Source organism: Lycium ferocissimum, chromosome 10 (genome assembly GCF_029784015.1).
Source record: "Lycium ferocissimum isolate CSIRO_LF1 chromosome 10, AGI_CSIRO_Lferr_CH_V1, whole genome shotgun sequence".
Classification (NCBI taxonomy): Eukaryota; Viridiplantae; Streptophyta; class Magnoliopsida; order Solanales; family Solanaceae; genus Lycium; species Lycium ferocissimum.
In genome coordinates this window covers 17923023-17943034 of record NC_081351.1, presented here as the reverse complement: position 1 = coordinate 17943034, position 20012 = coordinate 17923023, and the positions used below count along the sequence as shown (strand labels likewise).

The 20012-nt window shown below is 31.9% G+C and overlaps 1 protein-coding gene, 1 non-coding gene and 1 pseudogene across 2 annotated transcripts; 1 reads left to right on the top strand and 2 right to left on the bottom strand.

Annotated features, from left to right (window-relative positions):
- The first annotated feature begins 2965 nt into the window (after nt 1–2965).
- Nucleotides 2966–3038, top strand: TRNAA-AGC (transfer RNA alanine (anticodon AGC)). The gene has a single exon. It is a non-coding gene; the product is annotated as a tRNA-Ala (tRNA).
- A 2067-nt stretch (nt 3039–5105) lies between these two features.
- Nucleotides 5106–6156, bottom strand: LOC132034674 (TATA-box-binding protein-like; annotated as a pseudogene).
- A 3407-nt stretch (nt 6157–9563) lies between these two features.
- Nucleotides 9564–19537, bottom strand: LOC132032640 (uncharacterized). Its single transcript, XM_059422295.1, has 6 exons — nt 18905–19537; nt 18768–18871; nt 12854–13088; nt 11559–11932; nt 10423–10718; nt 9564–9620 (listed from the first exon to the last, which is right to left on the bottom strand). The coding sequence occupies exons 1-5, from the start codon at nt 19356–19358 to the stop codon at nt 10425–10427; spliced, it is 1461 nt and encodes a 486-aa protein (XP_059278278.1). The 5' UTR covers nt 19359–19537; the 3' UTR covers nt 9564–9620; nt 10423–10424.
- Between the last annotated feature and the right edge of the window lie 475 nt (nt 19538–20012).

The following is a 20012-nucleotide window of genomic DNA, read 5'->3' as shown; positions in this document are numbered from 1 at the left end:
AGGTTGGTTTTACTGGCTACATAATCTTTCCTCACATAAAAAACCATGGGTTGGGGCTATTAGGTTGGGTTTATTGGCTACATAATCTTTCCTCACATAAAAAACAATGGGTTGGGGCTATTAGGTTGGGTTTACTGGCTACATAATCTTTTCATTTGGGTGGCTTTTAATATGTTAAAGATAGTTGTGGGTCTAATTGACAAGGTTACAACAACAATGCCTGCATTCTAAATTAGTTGGGTCAAGTATATGAATTATCACCGACTATATTGCTTCATGTAAATTCATATCCATAATGTGAAAATTTATAATGAAATCGGTTAGTTTTACGTTGGCAACCAACATGTCACAATTTTGGTCAGTTATCCGGTTTTGAAATCGGCAATATGAACAAGCAGTGGCGAATTTATGTACTAATTTTGGGTCACGTGAACACATAGTCACTCGACTAAATTAGATATGTTATGTGTATAATTCTGAAAATTTATCTAATATTACCTGAAGGAACACATGGTCAAACCAGGATGAGTGGATCACTAATTAGGGGTTGTGTTTATTACCTCAAGGTCTTGGGTTTTATATTATTCTAAATCCTTTTTCTTCTATAATTCTAATTACCCAAAAGTAAAAATCGTGTTTGTATTTATTAAAGAAGCCTTTTAACTTTCCTTTTTATATTATTCTAAATTCTTTTTCTTCTATAATTCTAAGTACCCAAAAGTAAAAACCGTGTTTCTATTTTATATTACCTCTAATAAAAAAAATTCTTTATTTCTAATTACCGAAGTCTCAAAAGGCAAAAGAAATAAAAAAACCACATAGGCACTAAGTTGCAACGAACCAAAGGCAAAAGAAATAATAATAATAAAAAAGGAAAACTTACATAAATAACTATCTTAAAAGGTCCAACTTACTCTCCATAGCAATCTTTTCTAATTCACCATCCGTAGCTAACATTTAGCTTTATTTGATGTATTTCAGTGACTTTTTTTCTTTTTTTATGTATTTTAGGTTTTTTTTTTTTTTTTTTTTTTGTTGCTTTGATGTATTTCAGTGGCTACACTGTGTACATTCAAAATACATTTGAAACCAAATACATTCAAATTTCCATCTATTTGAAACACTGTTCATATATTCATTGTATTTGAATGGATTCAAACAAAATTTCAAATACATTGTGTACATTCCAACTACACATGAAGCCAAATACATTCAAATTTTCGTGTATTTGAAAATACTATGTTTGAATGGATTTCAACAAATACATTCAGATACAAGACAAAAATACTCAAATACATGACAAAATACATTCAAAAATAGTGTGTTTGGCTTTTAACAAATACATTAAAAAACAGTGTGTTTGTGAGAAGTTGTTGTTGAATGTATTTGTATTTGTATTTGACTTTTAACAAATACACTTAAAAAAGTACAGGATACACTTAAAAATACAAAATAGATCCATTTTCGCCAATGTTTTGCTTTGATTTTCCGGCATTGAATTTGAAGCCTAGCACTCTGTCATATGTGGCGGCGCGTGGATGGTACTCGCCAGCTTTGGTTTATCCGGTTGAGGAGATTTATTATCCTTGCTGTGGAAAGAGAGTGAATCCCAGACTTTTTCATGCTTGTAGAAACAACAGATTTATCTTACAGCACTTCCATTTGGTAAGAAATCGTGATTGAGTTTGGTCTAACATTGACTATATCTAAATGTCCTGTAGTTTGATTGTACCTGTCAAATTTATGCTATTTTTCCACATGACAGGTGTGAGATCTGAGAAAGAAAATGTTTGAATAGATCTGTATGAATACCTTCAGATCTGTGTTTATGCCTGGTGGAATGGGTGTCTCCGGTGGTGGGGTAGCGGCGGTGCAGGCCGTCATGGTGGTGGTTATGGCGGCACAAAGGAGAGAAGGGGAGGGAGAAAGTTTGTTAGGGTTTTAAGAAATGAAAAATCTGAAATGGGTAGTGAGTGGGAATAGAGAAAAATATATGTATTTGAGTATATATTTTGATATAGCTACCAATTATAATTTAAAAAAGTTAATTAGCTACTAAATATAATTAAATGAAAGGATAGTTAATATTAATAATTAGGTCTCAAAAGAAGCTACAATGAGTAAAAATCCCAATAAAAAAATCATAGCTAATGGTGAACCCATTCTCTTGAAGTCCTAGATTCGCCTTCTGTGAACAAGCCCACATAGATAGGGCTGTTCAAAACCATTACCGATAACTCAACCGCAAAGTTGGTTTATTGGCATTGGGTTATTGGATTAATGGTTGACTAGCGGTTTGAAATTTTGTAGTTAACGGTTTATCAGTTTGGGAGGATTACTCAATTTTCTTATCGGGTAAATCGTTACCCCGTTAAGAATTATCTTATTGACAATTTTACCCTGAAGTATATAAAATAATAAAATGTGTATTATAATTTGTAAACCCTTTAACAATAAAGCTAAAGCCCCAACAATTTAATGGATGCCTTCATAATTGTTCGAATACTTCTGCATTGCAATCTGTTGTGAGAGATTTGAAGCTTCATCATCAGTGGTTGTAATGGAACACTAAAATAACAGAAGAGGAGAAGAGATATGTCCAACAAAGGAGGGATATTTTCTATATTGCAATTGATCTTCTTTAGATACAATCTTACTTGGCTAACTTACTAATCACGCAAACAGCTTCTCAGCTAACTTATCTAATTAACAACTAAACTGTATTAGTTAAAGTGATATTAAAAGCCGATAACCGATAAGCCGAACCGTTAAGCTTAATTATCTGCCCGATCTGTCTGATAAGCAGCCCTACACACAGGTGAAAGTTGTCTGATTAACAAGGTTGATTTGAAGAAATTGTATGGGACTTAAGATGGTAGTGTGCATCTAGGGTGAAACAAATTTAGGTTGTGTTATATGGAAATCATAGGTCATATTGTAATCTGTTTAACACTTTAAACAACATGGGGATGTAGCTCAGATGGTAGAGCGCTCGCTTAGCATGCGAGAGGTACGGGGATCGATACCCCGCATCTCCACTTATTTTTAGTGTTTATTGCTATTTTTTTAAAGTTCTTATATCGATTTAAGTACAGTGCCATCTAAATCTCTCTACATTGACATCCTTGCATTTTTTTGTTGTCGTATTTTTCTTGATGTCATGCTTCAAATTCTTTTTCGGGATAAAGGTCTGCGTATATCCTACCTTCCCAGACCCCACTTGCGGGACTACACTGGGTATGTTTTTGTTGTATTTACATCCTTGCATTTGCAAAATTTCCTGTTACTGATATCCGAAAACGAGAAGTATAGAGACATGTCAAAAGATCAATGGTAATATAATCAGCACACTTTACACTAAAGCTGTCTAGATCAATGAGCACAGATAGGATTGCAGTGCATTTGTACAAGCAACGTGAAGTAAATGCACCAAAAATATGCAAACAGATATCAGAGAAAATGAAATGCAAGTCCTAAACTACTAAGTAAAGCTTCAATAAGTTCTGAATTCCATAGCAGCACTCTAACAACATGCACAGGGGAAGGATAGTAAAAAAACAGGCTGTGCTCATAAGAAGCTTTGTAGAAGGAAGAAGACTAGTTAAGAACGAAATCAGATGAAAGAATGTCATCGACGTTAAGTGACAGTACAAAACGTCTATCAAACCTGATCTTGATCCTACCAATCGACAATCTATCGTTGCATAATGTCCTAAGCTAACAAAAAATCTCAATTGTTTACTTATAATCAGTTTTAGCACTTCTATTCAAACACGCAGAGATGTTAGTAATTCATAAAGTTTCAGCACTTGATGCTTATCAGCTACTTTTTATCAACTAAGCCAGGCGGGCTCTATGAACTCTTTGACTCTTGTGACATCTATCCATGTGACAACATAAAGCAATTTGACATGGACACCACTTTAACAGTTCCACATCATTAACCTACTAAACTCCTTCCTGGTTAATCCAAAAACTAGCATGCACTCAACATAACACAGCATCTCCTAACTCCGAAAGAAATCGAGCAAGCAGCTCAAATATCTTACATGTATTTAACTCAGCAAGCTAAATAGTAGTAATAGCAATTCAAAGACAATACTCTTCATTCAAGAATCTCAGTCCCCTAAAACTTAGCATTTTCCGATATGATGGCCAGCCAACATACAGGCATCTATAATTTGTTAAAGGTGCTTGATAAATTTTACAAAATGTAACCAATTCAACAACAACAACCGCATACCCAGTGTAATCCCACAAAGTGGGGTCTGGGAGGATAGAGTGTACCCAGACCTTACCCCTACCATGGAGGTAGAGAGACTATTTCCGATCGATAGACCCTCGGCTCAAAGAAAAGCAACCACAGCAGTCCAGAAAAGGAAATAACAGAAATAATGAAGCCATAGCAAAATGCTAACTAAAGCATGACAAAGCAGTCCGGAAAAGAAAAAATAACGTAAATACCAAAAAATCATATGACTATCGAAGTACCAGACACAACGGATAATAACAGTAATAATCAAACGACAAGAAACTACAAGATTGATGAGGCCAGATGGGACAACAACAACATCCATATTTGCATTGTTGGGAGGAAGCTGCAAAAGAAGAGGGTATAGTTTCCCATTCAAAGAACTCTTAGTACACATAGTAATGTCCTCGAGCCCGGTTTCTTCTTCCAATGTCTTCCTGAGCTCCTCAACACTATTTTTTTTCCTTTATTTTCTTGTGGTTGTGATTTATTTTATAATGGATAATGGTAGGCATGAATTAATCCTGTTTTAAAATCTCATTCTCTTATATCTTATTTGGAGGTTGAAATTCTCCATTTCTTTCATTCAATAATTATATTGTAGAAAATCTTTACAAAAGAAAAATACGAGTCATTTTACTAGCTTGTATACGTGATATTTCTTTAAAATTCTGTTTTTATTTTTCAAAATCATGAAGTTCAAAAAGATCATTTGAAAGAAACAGGTTAGCAAAAGAGCAATCTCTGACAGTCTCATTGAAAATTCTGTTTTACATCAAAACATAAATTTAAAAATCAAAGAATTAAGCCTCCAACTTTGTTAGTCATAGCAGATGCTCCACTGCATGTTGTATCAACTCAATTGCTGTTGATTCTTCTTGTACTGACTAAGAACTGGGTATATATTCTCAAATGCAGTATATGTCTCACCTCTATCCTGAAATAGATATAAGAATGTGTAGTAAGGTAAATCACCAGCATAACATGTAGACATTGAGTGAAGAATCCATTTAGCATATAATATGTATTGGAAAAATTACAATCAAATACCATTTGGCCATCTAGTTTACAGAATATGTAAACAGTGTATAGGTAGTGTATACTTTATTCTAAATAGACATATACTATACATACCTATACCCAACATATACAGCCGGAGTGCATACTTTATACTAAATATACATATGCTATACATATCTATAGATTCTATACACAGCATATACAACCGAAGTGTATGCTTTATACTACATATATGTACACCATATATACCTATACACAACATATACAGCCGAAATTTATACTTTACACTAAATATACATATATTATACAAGTGTATATTCAACCATGCATGTTGGTAAACTAGTTGGCCAAAGGATACATTTACGTAAGTTTTCCAATATGTATTACTACTACCTTGGCTCCTGTGATGACAATCTTCCCAGAAGCAAAAATGAGTATCCCTATTTTCGGTTGTTCCATGCGATATTTCAATCCAGGAAATTGTTATGGCTCATAACTCGCAAAAGCGCCATGATGACCATTCGTAGCAATGCCTTCAAGTCGAATAGGAAATTTAACATCACAACAAGCAACTATATTCTGAATCTTAAAACCCTTAAACTTGACTGGAAAATCAAGCTTTTGAATGATTCTAGCATATTTCCTAGCTGCTAACTTTGATTCTTTTTCACTTTTAGCACCAGTTACAACAATTTTCCAGAAGCAAATATATTTGCTGTTGTTTGTGGTTCTCTAAGTCTCATTATAACTGCAGGAAATCGCTTTGGATTATATTCGGCATTTCGAGTTAAAAGTGCTATCGCTCTAAGGTCTAACTTGCAGTCCAAATTAACCATTAAAGCAATGTTCTGAATAGTAGGGACTATACCTGAAGGGTGTGCCATCACTATTTTGAAAGCAAAATTAAACTAGGGTTAAGGTTTCGCTTATAAATTCTTTAGAAAGGGTGATTTTCGAAGGTGCGTTAAAAGTTTGAAAGAGGGGTCCTTTTATAGTTTTTTTGTTTTTGTTTTGTTGCTTATTTGCCTTTTCCGGTGTGGGACAAAAGAACGCAAAGGTTTTTTTTTTGTTTGGGACTATTCCTTAGCTTAGTCCGATGTGGGACAAGTGGATGCTAAGTGGTGGTTTGGTACGCAGATAAAATTATCCCGGTATTATAATTCTAGAATTATAATTTTGGGACTAATTTATTACATTTAAAAGTTATCCCAATCCCATCTTTAATTATGAGCTTCATTTTATACTTTGTTTAGTAGAAGGTATAAACTTATTCTAGGATAATTTTATACCTTCTACCAAACATGGTACTCCCTCCGTCCCAAAAACATTGTCTTACATTCCTTATTAGTTTGTCTAAAAAAGATTGGCATATTTCTATATTTAGAAAACAATTTAACTTTATGAGATGATTTACAACCACAAAAATATCTAAGGCTTGTTTTGGGCCACACATTTTAAAAGTCTTCCTTTATTTCTTAAACTAAGTGCCTAGTCAAACTGAGACAATCTTTTTGGGACAGAGGGAGTACAAAATTAATCTCAAATTAGTGCTGGGATATCCCACCTTATACCGTGTACCAAACGACCCCTAAGCTTTTTTGGGTAGTCGATGTGGGACAATTCCTTTGCTTAAGCCAACTATTGTGATCTTCACTTATCAGAACAACTCAAGTTAGTTACAATAGCTTGTTTGGCCAAGCTTTTGAGAGGCCAAAAGTGTTTATTTTAAAAACGTGAGGTGTTTGACCAAGCTTTTGGGAGGCCGAAAGTGCTTATTTTAAAAAAAGCGAGGTGTTTGACCAAGCTTTTGAGAGAAAATAAGTGCTTCTGGGGGGTAGCAGAAACTAGGGCTGGGCATAAATATCGAAAATCGAAAAACCGGACCAAACCGAACCGAACTTCAAGAAACTGAAACCGAAAGAACCCAACCGAACTAGTTGGGTTCGGTGTTTGGTGTTCACCTTCAAAAAATTGAAACCGAAATAGCCGAATCGAACCGAAGAACCGAAATTTAAACCGAAATTTATACATTACCCAAAAAAATTAAAATAGTCCAGACCCATTAAGTTTAAGCCCAAAAAAAACCCAATTTTAATAAGCTCTCTTTTGCTTTTGTATCCCTAATTTTCCACTTCAGTTGAGAAAATCAAATATCCTTAACAAAGAAAGGTGACTAGGGCATGTCTTTAGGATTAATGTATGTCCTTTATGTGTTTTCTTAATTATTCTTACTGTATGTATATAACACCTAGTAATCCTATATTATGGTTATGATTTTTTGTTCTTGTGTATCCTGTTTGTTTGATTTTGATTTTAATTTGTTAGTTTTATGTTTTGTTGCTTTTGAGAATATGAATTAGTGTAAATGGAATTGCTTCTAATATCATATCAAAAAAATCGAATTGAAAAAACCAAACCGAACCAAACTTCAAAAAACCGAAACCGAAAGAACCGAACCGAACTAGTTGGGTTCGGTGTTCGGTGTCCACCTTCAAAAAACCGAAACCGAAATAGCCAAACCGAAGTTTGATAAAACCGAACCGAAGAACCGAACGCCTACCCCTAGCGTAAAACTGTTTTTCAAAAGCTAAACAAAGTAGTTTTTGCTCAAAAACACTTTTGAAAAAAATACACTTATAGAAGTATTTTTCAACAGCTTGGTCAAACACTAATTGCTGCACAAAAGTTCTTTTTAAATTAATTAGCTAAACACAAATTGCTTCTCGTCAAAATTTTTTTTTTGAAAGAAGCACTTTTCAAAGCTGAAAAAATACTTATGAGAAAAATACACTTATAGAAGTACTTTTCAACAGCTTGGCCAAACACTAATTGCTGCACAAAAGTTCTTTTTAAATTAATAAGCTAAACACAAATTGCTTCTCGCCAAAAATACTTTTTTAAAAGAAACACTTTTTAAAATAAGCTGATTTTACAAATTTGGCCAAACAGGCTATTACACTGGGTTTTTCTTATTTTTCTTATATGGTATTATTAAATGGAGAGTAGTGGGCATGGAGATTAAACATAGTGACAAGTTAATGAAAAGTCATATAATAATCTAATAATACTAATTAGTCGGTAATGTAATAACAATTGGAAATAAACTAAATCTATCTATATACACTATGTTACAAGCACGAATACCTTTAGTGAAATGTCATTTGCCATTTTACCCTCTAAAACTAAATTATTGCGCAAAATTGTAATTTAATTCTTTTTCTAATATTTTAAATTTTGAAATTAATTAAAGTTATAGCTATTAAGTCTTTTCTTATTGAAAAAGGTAAAACTCCTAATATGTAGGAATTTGGAAGTTAACTAGATTAATATTACATATAATATACATTTTAGGAATTAGTCTTGGCTAAGGGAGTACCTTATGGTTAGATGATAATTCTGGAAGTGATGTCCGCTCATCGCACGAATTCAAATACTTACTAGTTATTCCTTAATAACCAAGGGAAGTTCTAATAAAAAAGATGTTCACATCTACATGAGCAGGGTGAAGACAATTTTATATACCACAAAATTTTCATTACCAGCAATTCGGGTTGTAAAATTTACCTTTTTTCTTTTTTCAATATCTATTTTGGAAATGTAAATGATATATAAAAATAGATCGATACATATTTGAGACACTAAATTTAGCCTTTTTCGCTTCTAGGGGAAGCAGTTTTAATATCCTCGAGGTCAAATCTTTATTAGAGAGGAGGAACCAAGTTAGCCAAAGTATATACAAGCCAAAGTTGGATAAGATAATATCCTGATAACGAAGTAATGAACACTTTCCCCCTTTAATGGGACTTATGCAATGCAAATACGGATTAGTAAGAGCTCCAAAACAGATATTGGATACCGGGTTGAAACCAAAAACAAAATATTGGATAAGACGCTTTTCAAGGTTTTAGGAGGACAGAAGTTTGACATGTATGCAATCCCATAAAGGCAATCCAGAGGAAGTGCTAAATTCAATCTCAATGATAAAGAATTTACAATCAAACTTATATCCAAGGAACAAACAAATAGGTGACTAGCTGCAAAATTCAGTTCAAGAAACAATGTCCCCTTTGGGAAGGGTGAAAAAATTAAAAGAATGAGATACAAACCAAACTAACTATACTAGTACTGACCACTACCTTCGTTTTATAATCTCTCATCACAAAACAATATATGTACATGCCTTATAAATATGAGGTCGAATAGTGACCACTACCGAGATGGCCTTGTGGTCAACTTCTATTCTTCTTGTTGGAGGGTTCTTCCGGATCTCAACCCACGCAATACATCGACACAGTGCCATCTAAATTGCTATACATCGATATCCTTGCATTTGCAAAAGCTCCTGCTACTGATACACGAAAACGACAAGTTTAGAGATATGTAAAAAAGATCAATGGTAATATAATCAGCAACATGAAGTAAATGCACAATAAAAGATGAAAACAGATATCAGAGTGAATGAAATGGAGATCCTAAACTACTAAGTTCTGAATTCAAACATCACTCTAATAGCATGCACAGGGGAAGGAAAGTAAAAACAGGCTGCTCTTAAGGAGCGTGTAGAAGGAAGAAGACTCGTTAAAAAAGAATGACATCGTTAAGTGACCAAACAAAACATCTATCATAAAACTTGTTCTTGATGCCACAAATTGACAATGTTTCGTTGCATAATAGCTTAAACTTAGGCATACACTTAACTATTGACCTCATTGACTCTTGTAACATCCGTGTGACAACAGAAGGCGAATTGACATGCCACACACTAATTATCTGAAAATTTGAAACTGTTAGAAGCACACTTTAATTTACTTAATTTGTCCCCTGACATGACATACCTAAACAAAGTTGGACATCAGTTACCTACTATTCCTTTCCGCAGGTTAATCCAAAAACTAGCATACTCTATATTAACACAACATTTCCCGACTCCAGAGTAATCAAGCAGCTCTAATAGCTTACATATTTTTAAGTCATTAGCTAAATGGTAATAGCATCTTTCAAGACTCAGATACTCTTCATTCAAGAATCTCAGGCCCCTAAAACTAAGCATTTTCCGACATGATGGATAACATAGCGGGATCTTAAATTTTAGTAAAGGTGTTTAATAAATTTTACAAAAAGAACCAATTCAAGACAAGTAAAAATCTCACCTTTAGATGAAGCCGGATGGCACAACAACGACATCCATATCCGCATTGTTGGGAGGAAGCTGCAAACGAAGAGGGTAAAGTTTTCCATTCAAAGAACTCTTAGTACACACAGTAATGTCCTCGAGCCCGGTTTCTTCTTCCAATGTCTTCTTCAGCTCCTCAACACTATTTCCCTTAAAAGGTATGCAAACCCCTTCAACTCCCTCATTGATTTCTCCATATTCATTAGCAATGTGATAATAAATCAGCCTCCCATCTCCAAACTTCATTAATGAACTAGCCAAAAACTCATCTGACTGCCAAGAGAAAAGGATGTTTCAATACCATAACAAAATAGAGAACTCCAAACTCTTCTAAAATAATTAATATGTACAAATGAAAAAGAATGGATATTGAATGTCACTAGGAGGAAACAATGGAAATACTCGCTATGATATCTACCAAAGTTGAGTTGCAATTTGGTCAAAAAACTGTCTAGCGACTTCCGGTGGTACTTAAGCAAAGTTGAGTTATTTTGTTTGTTACAAAAAATAATTCAACAATCTTGGTGCAATAAAATAGAATTTGAATAACCATCCATGGAATCACCTCGCACTTTTCACTTATCAAGGGTCAATTTGACTTTGTTTCCATAGCTAAATTTGATTAAATCAATTCATTTTATTCAGATTTACAGGAAACTTCTCTAAGTTGTAAGTCTCCTATTATCAAAATGGTGATAAAAACTCGTTTTAAAAATGTCGGTCAAAGCGTTTGAGATAGAGAATACAACATACTCCCTCCAAACCAATTTACGTGATACATTTTCTTTATTAGTCCGTTCCAAAAAAATGATACACTTCTAAATTTGGAAATAATTAATTTTACATTTACCATTTTACCATTAATAAGAAGCTCTTACAATCACACAAAAGCTATGGCATATTCAAGGCCACAAGTTTCAAAAGTTTTACAGCCGGACAAATACTATGACATGCTTAATACCAGAAGTGTCAAAAGTCTTTTATTTCTATCTTAAACTCTTTGCCGATTCAAACTATGTCACCGAAATTGGAACAAACGGACTAATAAACAGTAATCACCATAATATAAATGAATTTCAACTCAAAAAAAAAATTTGGAAATAACAATAATACCTCTTGTCTAGAAAAGCTGGCTGGTAAGCTTGCAGGTGATGCAGTATAAACAGTAGATGAGGGTGAACTATATTCAGAAGCCAAAGTAGAGTCTTCATCATGATAAACCAAAGGTGGAGGATCCTTAGGAACAGGTGAATGGACCAAGATTTCAACAACATCAACATGCCACAAAATCCAATCTTGAGTAGAAGTCCTATGTGGAATATTGTGTGTCACTGAGTTTCTCCAAGGTGGAATACTATCATTAGCCCTTAAGAACTGTCCATGCTTTGTCCTAAGCTTCACTTGGTTCCCTTCTCTAATTGGTTCCCATTCTACAGAAGAATCAAGCCTCTGTGGCAGAGTTTGCAGAACTTTCCTCCCTGTCATACCTGTTGGGATCAAAATAACATGACATCAGTGGCAAGCTAACAATTACAAAACTTGAACGACGTTACTATACTAAAAGAGGCATAATACTAAATGGTCCAAATATATTTAGGTAACAGGGGAGTATTTTTGCACGAAATAGTATAACAGACGAAAAAATTGATCATTTTTGCATTGTAAAAGGGGCAAATTTGACCCTGTAAATATGGTCAATTAAGCTGCATATGGAAAAATAATATAAAAGAAAATATAAAACTATGAGACAATCTCCACTCTTTTAATGACTACATTATAGATGTTATTGTTTTATTATACTCCATTCTTTCTTTTAACCATCGCCTTAGCTCTTTTCACGCCCATTAAAGAAAAACAACAAATAGTATTAGGACCCGTTTGGCCATAAGAATTTTTCACCTTTTTCCGGAAAACATTTTTATTTTATTTGAAAAACAACGTTTGGCCACGGAAATTCCAACTTCAAGTTTACAAATACAACTTGAAGTTGTATTTGGAACTTAAAAAACACCAAAAACCTTATTTTCACTTTCAGTACGTTCAAACAACCAAATATTCTTTGCAAAAAGTATAACCAAACACAACTTCAAAATTCCAAATAAAGTGAAAAATATTTCGTTTTCATGGCCAAACGCCTACTAAGTTTGTTAAATATTGTTCATACTTCCTTTATGCTTCTTTAATGTTAAGGGTATAACTGAAAACAATTGTCCAACTTTAGTCTTGAATTGTAAAGTGAATTATTTTGGGACTTTTTTTTTTTTAGCTAAAACAAAAGTTAGAATGGGACAGAGGGAGTATAAGGGAAAGATGCTCAATCTATACAAGTGCAAAGCTTTTTCTTGAAAAAAAAAATAGTAAAAGAATAGTAATAAGGTAAGAAAATCAGGACATAAACTTTAACATACCTAAAAGAAATCTCTGGTTTGAAGCTGTGAGGTACTTGCCATAACGACTTTTGAGACGAATGGTGTTGTTTTTTTCAACAAATTCAACTGTCCAAGTTGCATTTTTGGAAGCTCCATCACGATCTTGAATTACTGTTTCTTCATCTTCTTCTGCTAATAAATACTTCTCATGATAGCTTTTTAGTCTTACTGCTTTTGCCTTGTAAAATAGGTCCATATGTTCTGGTTTCTTGGTCTGTCAAGACAAAAAAACAAAAGATTTAGAAAGTTTTTTGTGTTTAGAGGATTATAAGAGAGTTGGAAAATGGTGGGGTGATGTTAGTTTTTGGTTTAGAGTTGTATATTTATTTATAGAGCAAGTTATAAAAGATTATTGATTGGTGTTTGAATAATTCAACTCTGTCAGAGTGTATCTTGAAAAGATTTGAACAAAAAGTTAAGAGAAATATTTTTTGATTGCTTTGTCTTTGAGAGGATTTTATGAGAGAGTTGAAAGTGGTGACAAATGGATCGACGTTAATGTTTGTTTTAGAGTAGTATGTGGTATATATATATAGAGAAAGTGATGGTAAATGATTTAGGGGTCGTTTGGTAGCTGGTTTGGAGCTGAGTTATGCAGATATTAAATTCTACATAAGTAAGTATCATATTTGATAGTTAATTAGGAAATAAATTATTCATGTATAAATTAATACGATTTTGCAATTTGAAAATACGCATAACTAATATATATATAAATTATGAAAAAATTTATATATTATTTTATACAGATAAAAACTGGAATAACTAATTTGAATATAATTAATTTCTGCATAAAATAATAAATAAAATCCCTCAAAATTAAATTCTGTATTTTTAATATATGTGTAACTCTAATCAAGCTACCAAACGATCCCTTAGGGCCTGTTTGGAAAGCCACCCGGTAATTGGAATTGGGTGTAATTGGATGTAATTACACAGTTTGGCTTGTTTGTTTGACCAGGTAATTACACAGTTATGTGGGAATTGGGTGTAATTGAGAGGGTGTAATTACACTCTCAATTCTCAAGGGAATTTAGAATTGGGTGTAATTACACCGTAATTACGGGGTTACTTTTAGTTTATTTCTTTTTAATTTTATTTTAATTTCTTTTCTTTTTAATTTATTTTTATTTCGATTATTTAATTTATTTTTATTTTATTTTAATTTCTTTTTCTTTTCTAATTTATTTTTATTTCTATTATTTAATTTCTTTTTTATTTTTACTTCTTAATTATTTTTATTTTTAAAATATATTTTTATTTTTATAGTATTTATATTTCATTTCCTTTCTTCTCATTCTCAACCTTTACTTCTTATGGTTTCATGTAATTGCTCGTATTTTTTTTCAGTTTTTTATTTTATTCATTTAGCATAATCGTGTTAATATTCTAATATTTGAAATTACATCTCTTAATATTAGAAAGAATGAGTCATTAACAAACTTGGCATATAATGAACGGAAAAGGGCCAAAATTACCCCTGAACTTTAAAAAATAGTTCATCCATACCCTTCGTTATACTTTAGGGCCAATTATGCCTTCTGATTATCTTATGGGGTCAATTATACCTTCTGTGTAACTATTGCCGCGTGGCATCATCCTAGCCTTCAAAATTATTTTACCCTCAAATAATTTTTTACCCACTAATCTGAAATTATTTTTTTTTGCCCAAACTAATACGAAATTATTATTTTTTTTTTTTTGGAAAAATTATCCATATTATTTTCTTTAAAAAAATTTTTTTTTGGTCGGATTGAGTTATTTTAGTGGGTAAAAAAATTATTTGAGGGAAAATAATTTTGAAGCTGGTCGATGATGCCACGGCAATAGTTACACGAATGGTATAATTGATCCATAGATAGCTGTAGCGGTATAATTATTTTAAAGTATAACGAAGGGTATGAATGAACTATTTTTCAAAGTTCAAGGGTAATTTTGGCCCTTTTCCGTATAATGAATGAAGTTATTAAAATAGAATTTTGTTGTGAATGAGATTATAGAGTTGTATTTTCCTTTTCTTTTGAATTATAAGAGTATTTACTTATGTTACGTTGAAACTTACTTATGTAACGTTAGAATTTGACATAAGAGTATTATGTTAATTTTTTTTCTTTTGGATTTTGAATTTAGGTTATATTTTCGATTCTAAAAATATTTGCTTTAGTACTATTGACTTGTTATTTCACATTGCTTGCTGTTTATTTTTCACTTACAGTTGATAGAATTATTGTCAAACATCTGAATAATGTTAGGGCATTATATTTATAAATATTCTTTTTTTGTCAAACATCCAATCTCATGTTGTTCTCACAAAAAAGGTATGCTTTTAAGTTTTATAATCAATTAAAATATTATTAATTTGAAATTATATATCAATTATTTTTTACAATATTAGTTACAAATATATGATTATTAATTAACTTATTTTCAAGAAACAATGTATTATTAAATAAATAATTTAATATCATTTATATGCACATATTTTTTAAATATTAATTTTAAATTTTTTATAATTAAATTTTATTTTTAAATTAAACTAACTGTGTAATTACACATGTGCAACCAAACAGCACGTGGTAATTACTGCGTAATTACATTGTGACAAACAAAGCAGTGCGTGGTAATTCAATCTTTGTGTAATTACTAGGCTGTGTAATTACTAGGGTAGTAATTACACCAATTCCAATTACCAGGTGGCTTTCCAAACAGGCTCTTATGTTTGAATAATTGAAGGGAATTGAGAATTGTACAATTTGACAGGCGGCGCCAGCCTTTGGATTGTAACTTAAGCATGTGTGACACGGTTCATTTAAACAGTGGTTATCGTTTAAGGTGTTCATGTGACTAAATAAAGGCTTTTTTTTAGCTGTCATTTTTGTTTTGGTTTATGGCAGGTGAGAAAATGGACGGCATTAAGCTACTGAAAATAATTGGAAGTTCTTTAAACTTTAGGACAGAAGCAATTGACCATTCGGCCAATTGTTTTTTTTAAAAAGAATAGAAAAAAAAAACTATAAAAAAGTTGTGGTTGGTTCGAAGGGTTTTACAAAATGAATTTGCAAAATAGGCTTTTAAGTTTTTGAAAAAGAATGCTTGTTCTTTTTTGAAAAAAAACTTTTTTTTGCTTTACAAGCCAGCTCAAACAATACTTTTTGAAAAACTCAAAGGGAAATTGATACATTTAGCTGGACTGTTAAAATAATTACATTCGCTAGTGAAATATACAAATAAAAAAAACTATTTTGTATAAATATGCATATTAATTTGGTGGGCAGCTACATGGTGTAGTTATCCCAAGCTCAAAAACTGAGTTTGCAAATTTAATTTTTGGAATACCTTTTTTTTAAAACTCAAATGAACACTTTTTCCAAAAAAAAAAAAAGTAATAAATTTAATTTGCAAACTCTAAAACAGATTGACAACCTTAAGGTTGAGCCGTCTTTGTTGAATAAGGACAAAAAGGAAAAAAGAAAGTTGAAAAAATACACTAGTTTTACCCCAAGTTTAAGGCTTCTAATAATGTGAAGCAAGAAAATTACAAACCAGCTCAAACAATAATTTTTGAAAAACTCAAAGGGACAGTTATACATTATTTGGCTGGACAGTAAAAAATAATTATATTCGCTAGTGAAATATACAAAGAAAATACACTGTTGTGTATAAAATATGCATGTTAATTTTTATATATAAAAAATATACATTTGTGACTATTATTTTAGTGACGACTACACAGTGTAGTTATCGCAAACTCAAAAACTGAATTTGCACATTCAATATTTTTGGAATACTAACAAATGCTACTTTTTTTTTTTTTTTTTACACAAATGAACACTTCTTAAAACTAACGTAATAAATTTAATTTGCAAACTCTAAAACAGAGTAACAACCTTAATATTGTGGAACCGTCTTTGTTGAATAAGGACAAAAAGGGAAAAGGAAAGTTGAAAAAAAGAACACTTGCTTTAACACAAGCTTAAGGTTTCTAATGATAAAATGTGAAAGGATAAGACATTAGCCACCCAAATATCAAACAACTGACTCAGAGTCAAAGGTTTGACCTTCCACCTCATCAAAAATGGTCAGTCCTGTACTCCATAAATATTGTTGGTGGTCTACAATAGACACCTATTATTTTACACGTTAACAATTTTATATCAATGGAAGAAAGAGTCAACAATTTTATCTTAATCGAAGAACTAATTAACCTCTTGCTTCTCGTAGATTTCAAATTTTAGAAGAAGACATAAAATGAAAAAAAGAAAGGACTTTTAGAAAAGTCACTCTCATTTTAATTTGAAAATTCTGAAGCTCTATAATCTAGTTAAAAGATCTAATATAATGGGTGTGAAAAAGCAGAGGAGTTAGAGCCTATTTGAATTCACTTATTTTAGGTGCTTTTACCTCAAAATAGCTTTGAAATGGAGCATTTGTATTATTTGGATAAGATAAATATTTTTAAGCACTTATTTTATGTCAAAATAACAAAAATAAGTCAAAAGTTATGAATTATGTTTATAAGTCATGAGTTATAAGTTCATCCAAAAAGACTTCTTAAAATGTTACTTATTACATAAATTTATGCTTTGTGCAATGACAGTCTAAAGAATATGTGCACAATTGTATTGCTTATAATTAGTAAATTATAGGTAAATCGTATAACTGACATTAATTCATATCTCATGGAGATAATAAATATTTGTTAAAGTATACTAATACTCCCTCTGTTTCAATTTGTTTGAACCTATTTCCTTTTTAGTCCGTGCCAAAATGAATGACTTCTTTCCTAATTTGGAAACAAATTCTCTTTATAAATGATTCTGTAGCACAAATTTTCAAAACTTATTTTGAACCACAAGTTTTAATCTTATATTTCTTGTTAGTGTGCGGTCGAATGGGTTATTATAAAAATTGAGAGGGAGTAATATATTTGGTGTGTATAACTTTAAACCTAACTGATCCTAACTTTGTTGCTATTTGTTCATTTCGTGCTAGTGAAAATATTTGCTATATTCGTCTTCAATTATGTTGTCTGGACAGAAACAAACGTGTGTGAATCATACTGTATAGTTTACCTTTTCAAGTTCTACCAAGCCAATAAAAAGAAGAGTATTATACACCAATATGGTGGTGACGTGATCGATTTTCTAATTATCATTTTATAGTATTCTATATTTTATTTATATTACATGCACGTTATCATAAATTCATTGCGGTTCCTTGTCACGTTGGAAAAGAAAAGTGATTTCTTCCTATTCTTTTCTTGCTACTAAAATAAACAAGACAATATTCCCTCCTATTCAAAAAGAGTGTCCATTTAGCAATTTCCACATCCTTTAAGAAAATAGTATCAACTTTTAAGCAGAAATGTATAATTTAACTAAACTACCCCAAATTAAATAGATATTGAATTTGGTCACTTAACACTTAATAAGGTAAATCTGAAAAAATAAAGTTAATTCTTTCTTAATTTGGTAAGTGAACACTCTTTTTAACCCAAAAAATAAAGGCTATGTGGACACTCTTTTTGAACCGGAGGGAGTAATACTCAATTCTTTCTTATCGTTTTTGTCCCAATGTATGTGGCACAATTCGAGAGTCTAACTTTTTAATTTTGATTGTATAAAATTTATATATTTGGAGACTATGTAAAAAATACTATAAATCACAAATAACTGATAATTCAAAATACATATAAGACATATAAAAAATTGCGGTAAAAAATAATCTGGTTTGCATTCAAATCTGAAAGGTGCCATATAAATTAAAACGGAGGAAGTATCATGATAGTGATTTATGATAAGGTCGTGGCAATTATTTTTTTTTTTTTTTTTTTTTTTTGACCTTTATGGATTATTTTTACTGTTAATAAGTTGACATGATTAAGAAAACATACCACAACTATTCTTGGAGAAGAAGAGAAGCTTGAACGTGTTGACATGGCCGGAGATCCCATTTCCAAGCCGGAAAATCCATCGGAAATACTCGAAACCATCGATAAATCACCGGTCATCGACGTTTCATATTCCAGCACATCAACAGTTTCCACGTCCCACAAAATCCAATTATGTGTAGAAGCAGGACTATCATGTGTAACAGAATTCCTCCACGGTGGCATACCTCCATTTGCACGTAAAAATGTACCACCAAATGCCTTTAACTTCACTTGAAATCCATCCCGTATTGGTTCCCATTCGATAGAACTCAAGTAATCTTTCGCATAGTTCTCAGGCAAATTTTGTACGACTTTATTACCCGTCATGCCTAGTAAAAATGGCTCATCAGAAGCCATAAGGTATTTGCCACTATGACAATTTTTGAGTCGTATAAGGTGGCTGTTTTCATCAACAAACTCAACTAGCCACCACGATTTTCGACTAGTTGAAGAGCGGCTCTGGCGGGTGGTTTCTTGATCATCATCGGCTACTAGGTACTTGTCAAGATGGCTCTTGAATCTTACTACCTTGGCTTTGTGGAATATATCCATATTATAGTGAAGTACTTTAATTTGTTAGCAAAGAGAGAAGAAGTAAACCAAGTGATGTAACTTAGATAAGGGGAAAGATGATATTTGTTTGATAGTTTCTTGTATTGTTGCCAAAATGATTAAGATCGATGGATAGAAGAAGACGATATATATCTTTGATTTTTCTTTTTTTGGTAGAATATATGTTAAAATACAACTTGTGGGTGTGATGTTATATATAGTAGTACTAGTGATTTCTGTTTGTTACCGCCTGAACGGTTATGTGGAACTATTTCGTTAGTAGTTTGTACTTAAAAGAATGACTTATTTTATATTTTGAAACGTTTAATATAAACTTCGTACTTTATCCTTAATAAGAATAACACTATGAATAACCCAATATCGAATACTGATAGTAATCAGTAAACAAAGATTATCCTGTGCTTCTAGATATGTTGAATGCTTGTATAGCCACATAAGTGTAATGCTATTTTACATTTAACAAAAAGGACAATTCGATGTCAAATATTTAGCGTGCTTGATCAATCGGATTAAAGTCACTTATATGCACCTTTGTGTGATGTCATTTTATAGATTTTAAATTTTTTGTTGTTTATTTAAATTCTGTATTGAGTCAATTATATCACATAAATTGAAACGGACAGAATATTTTGT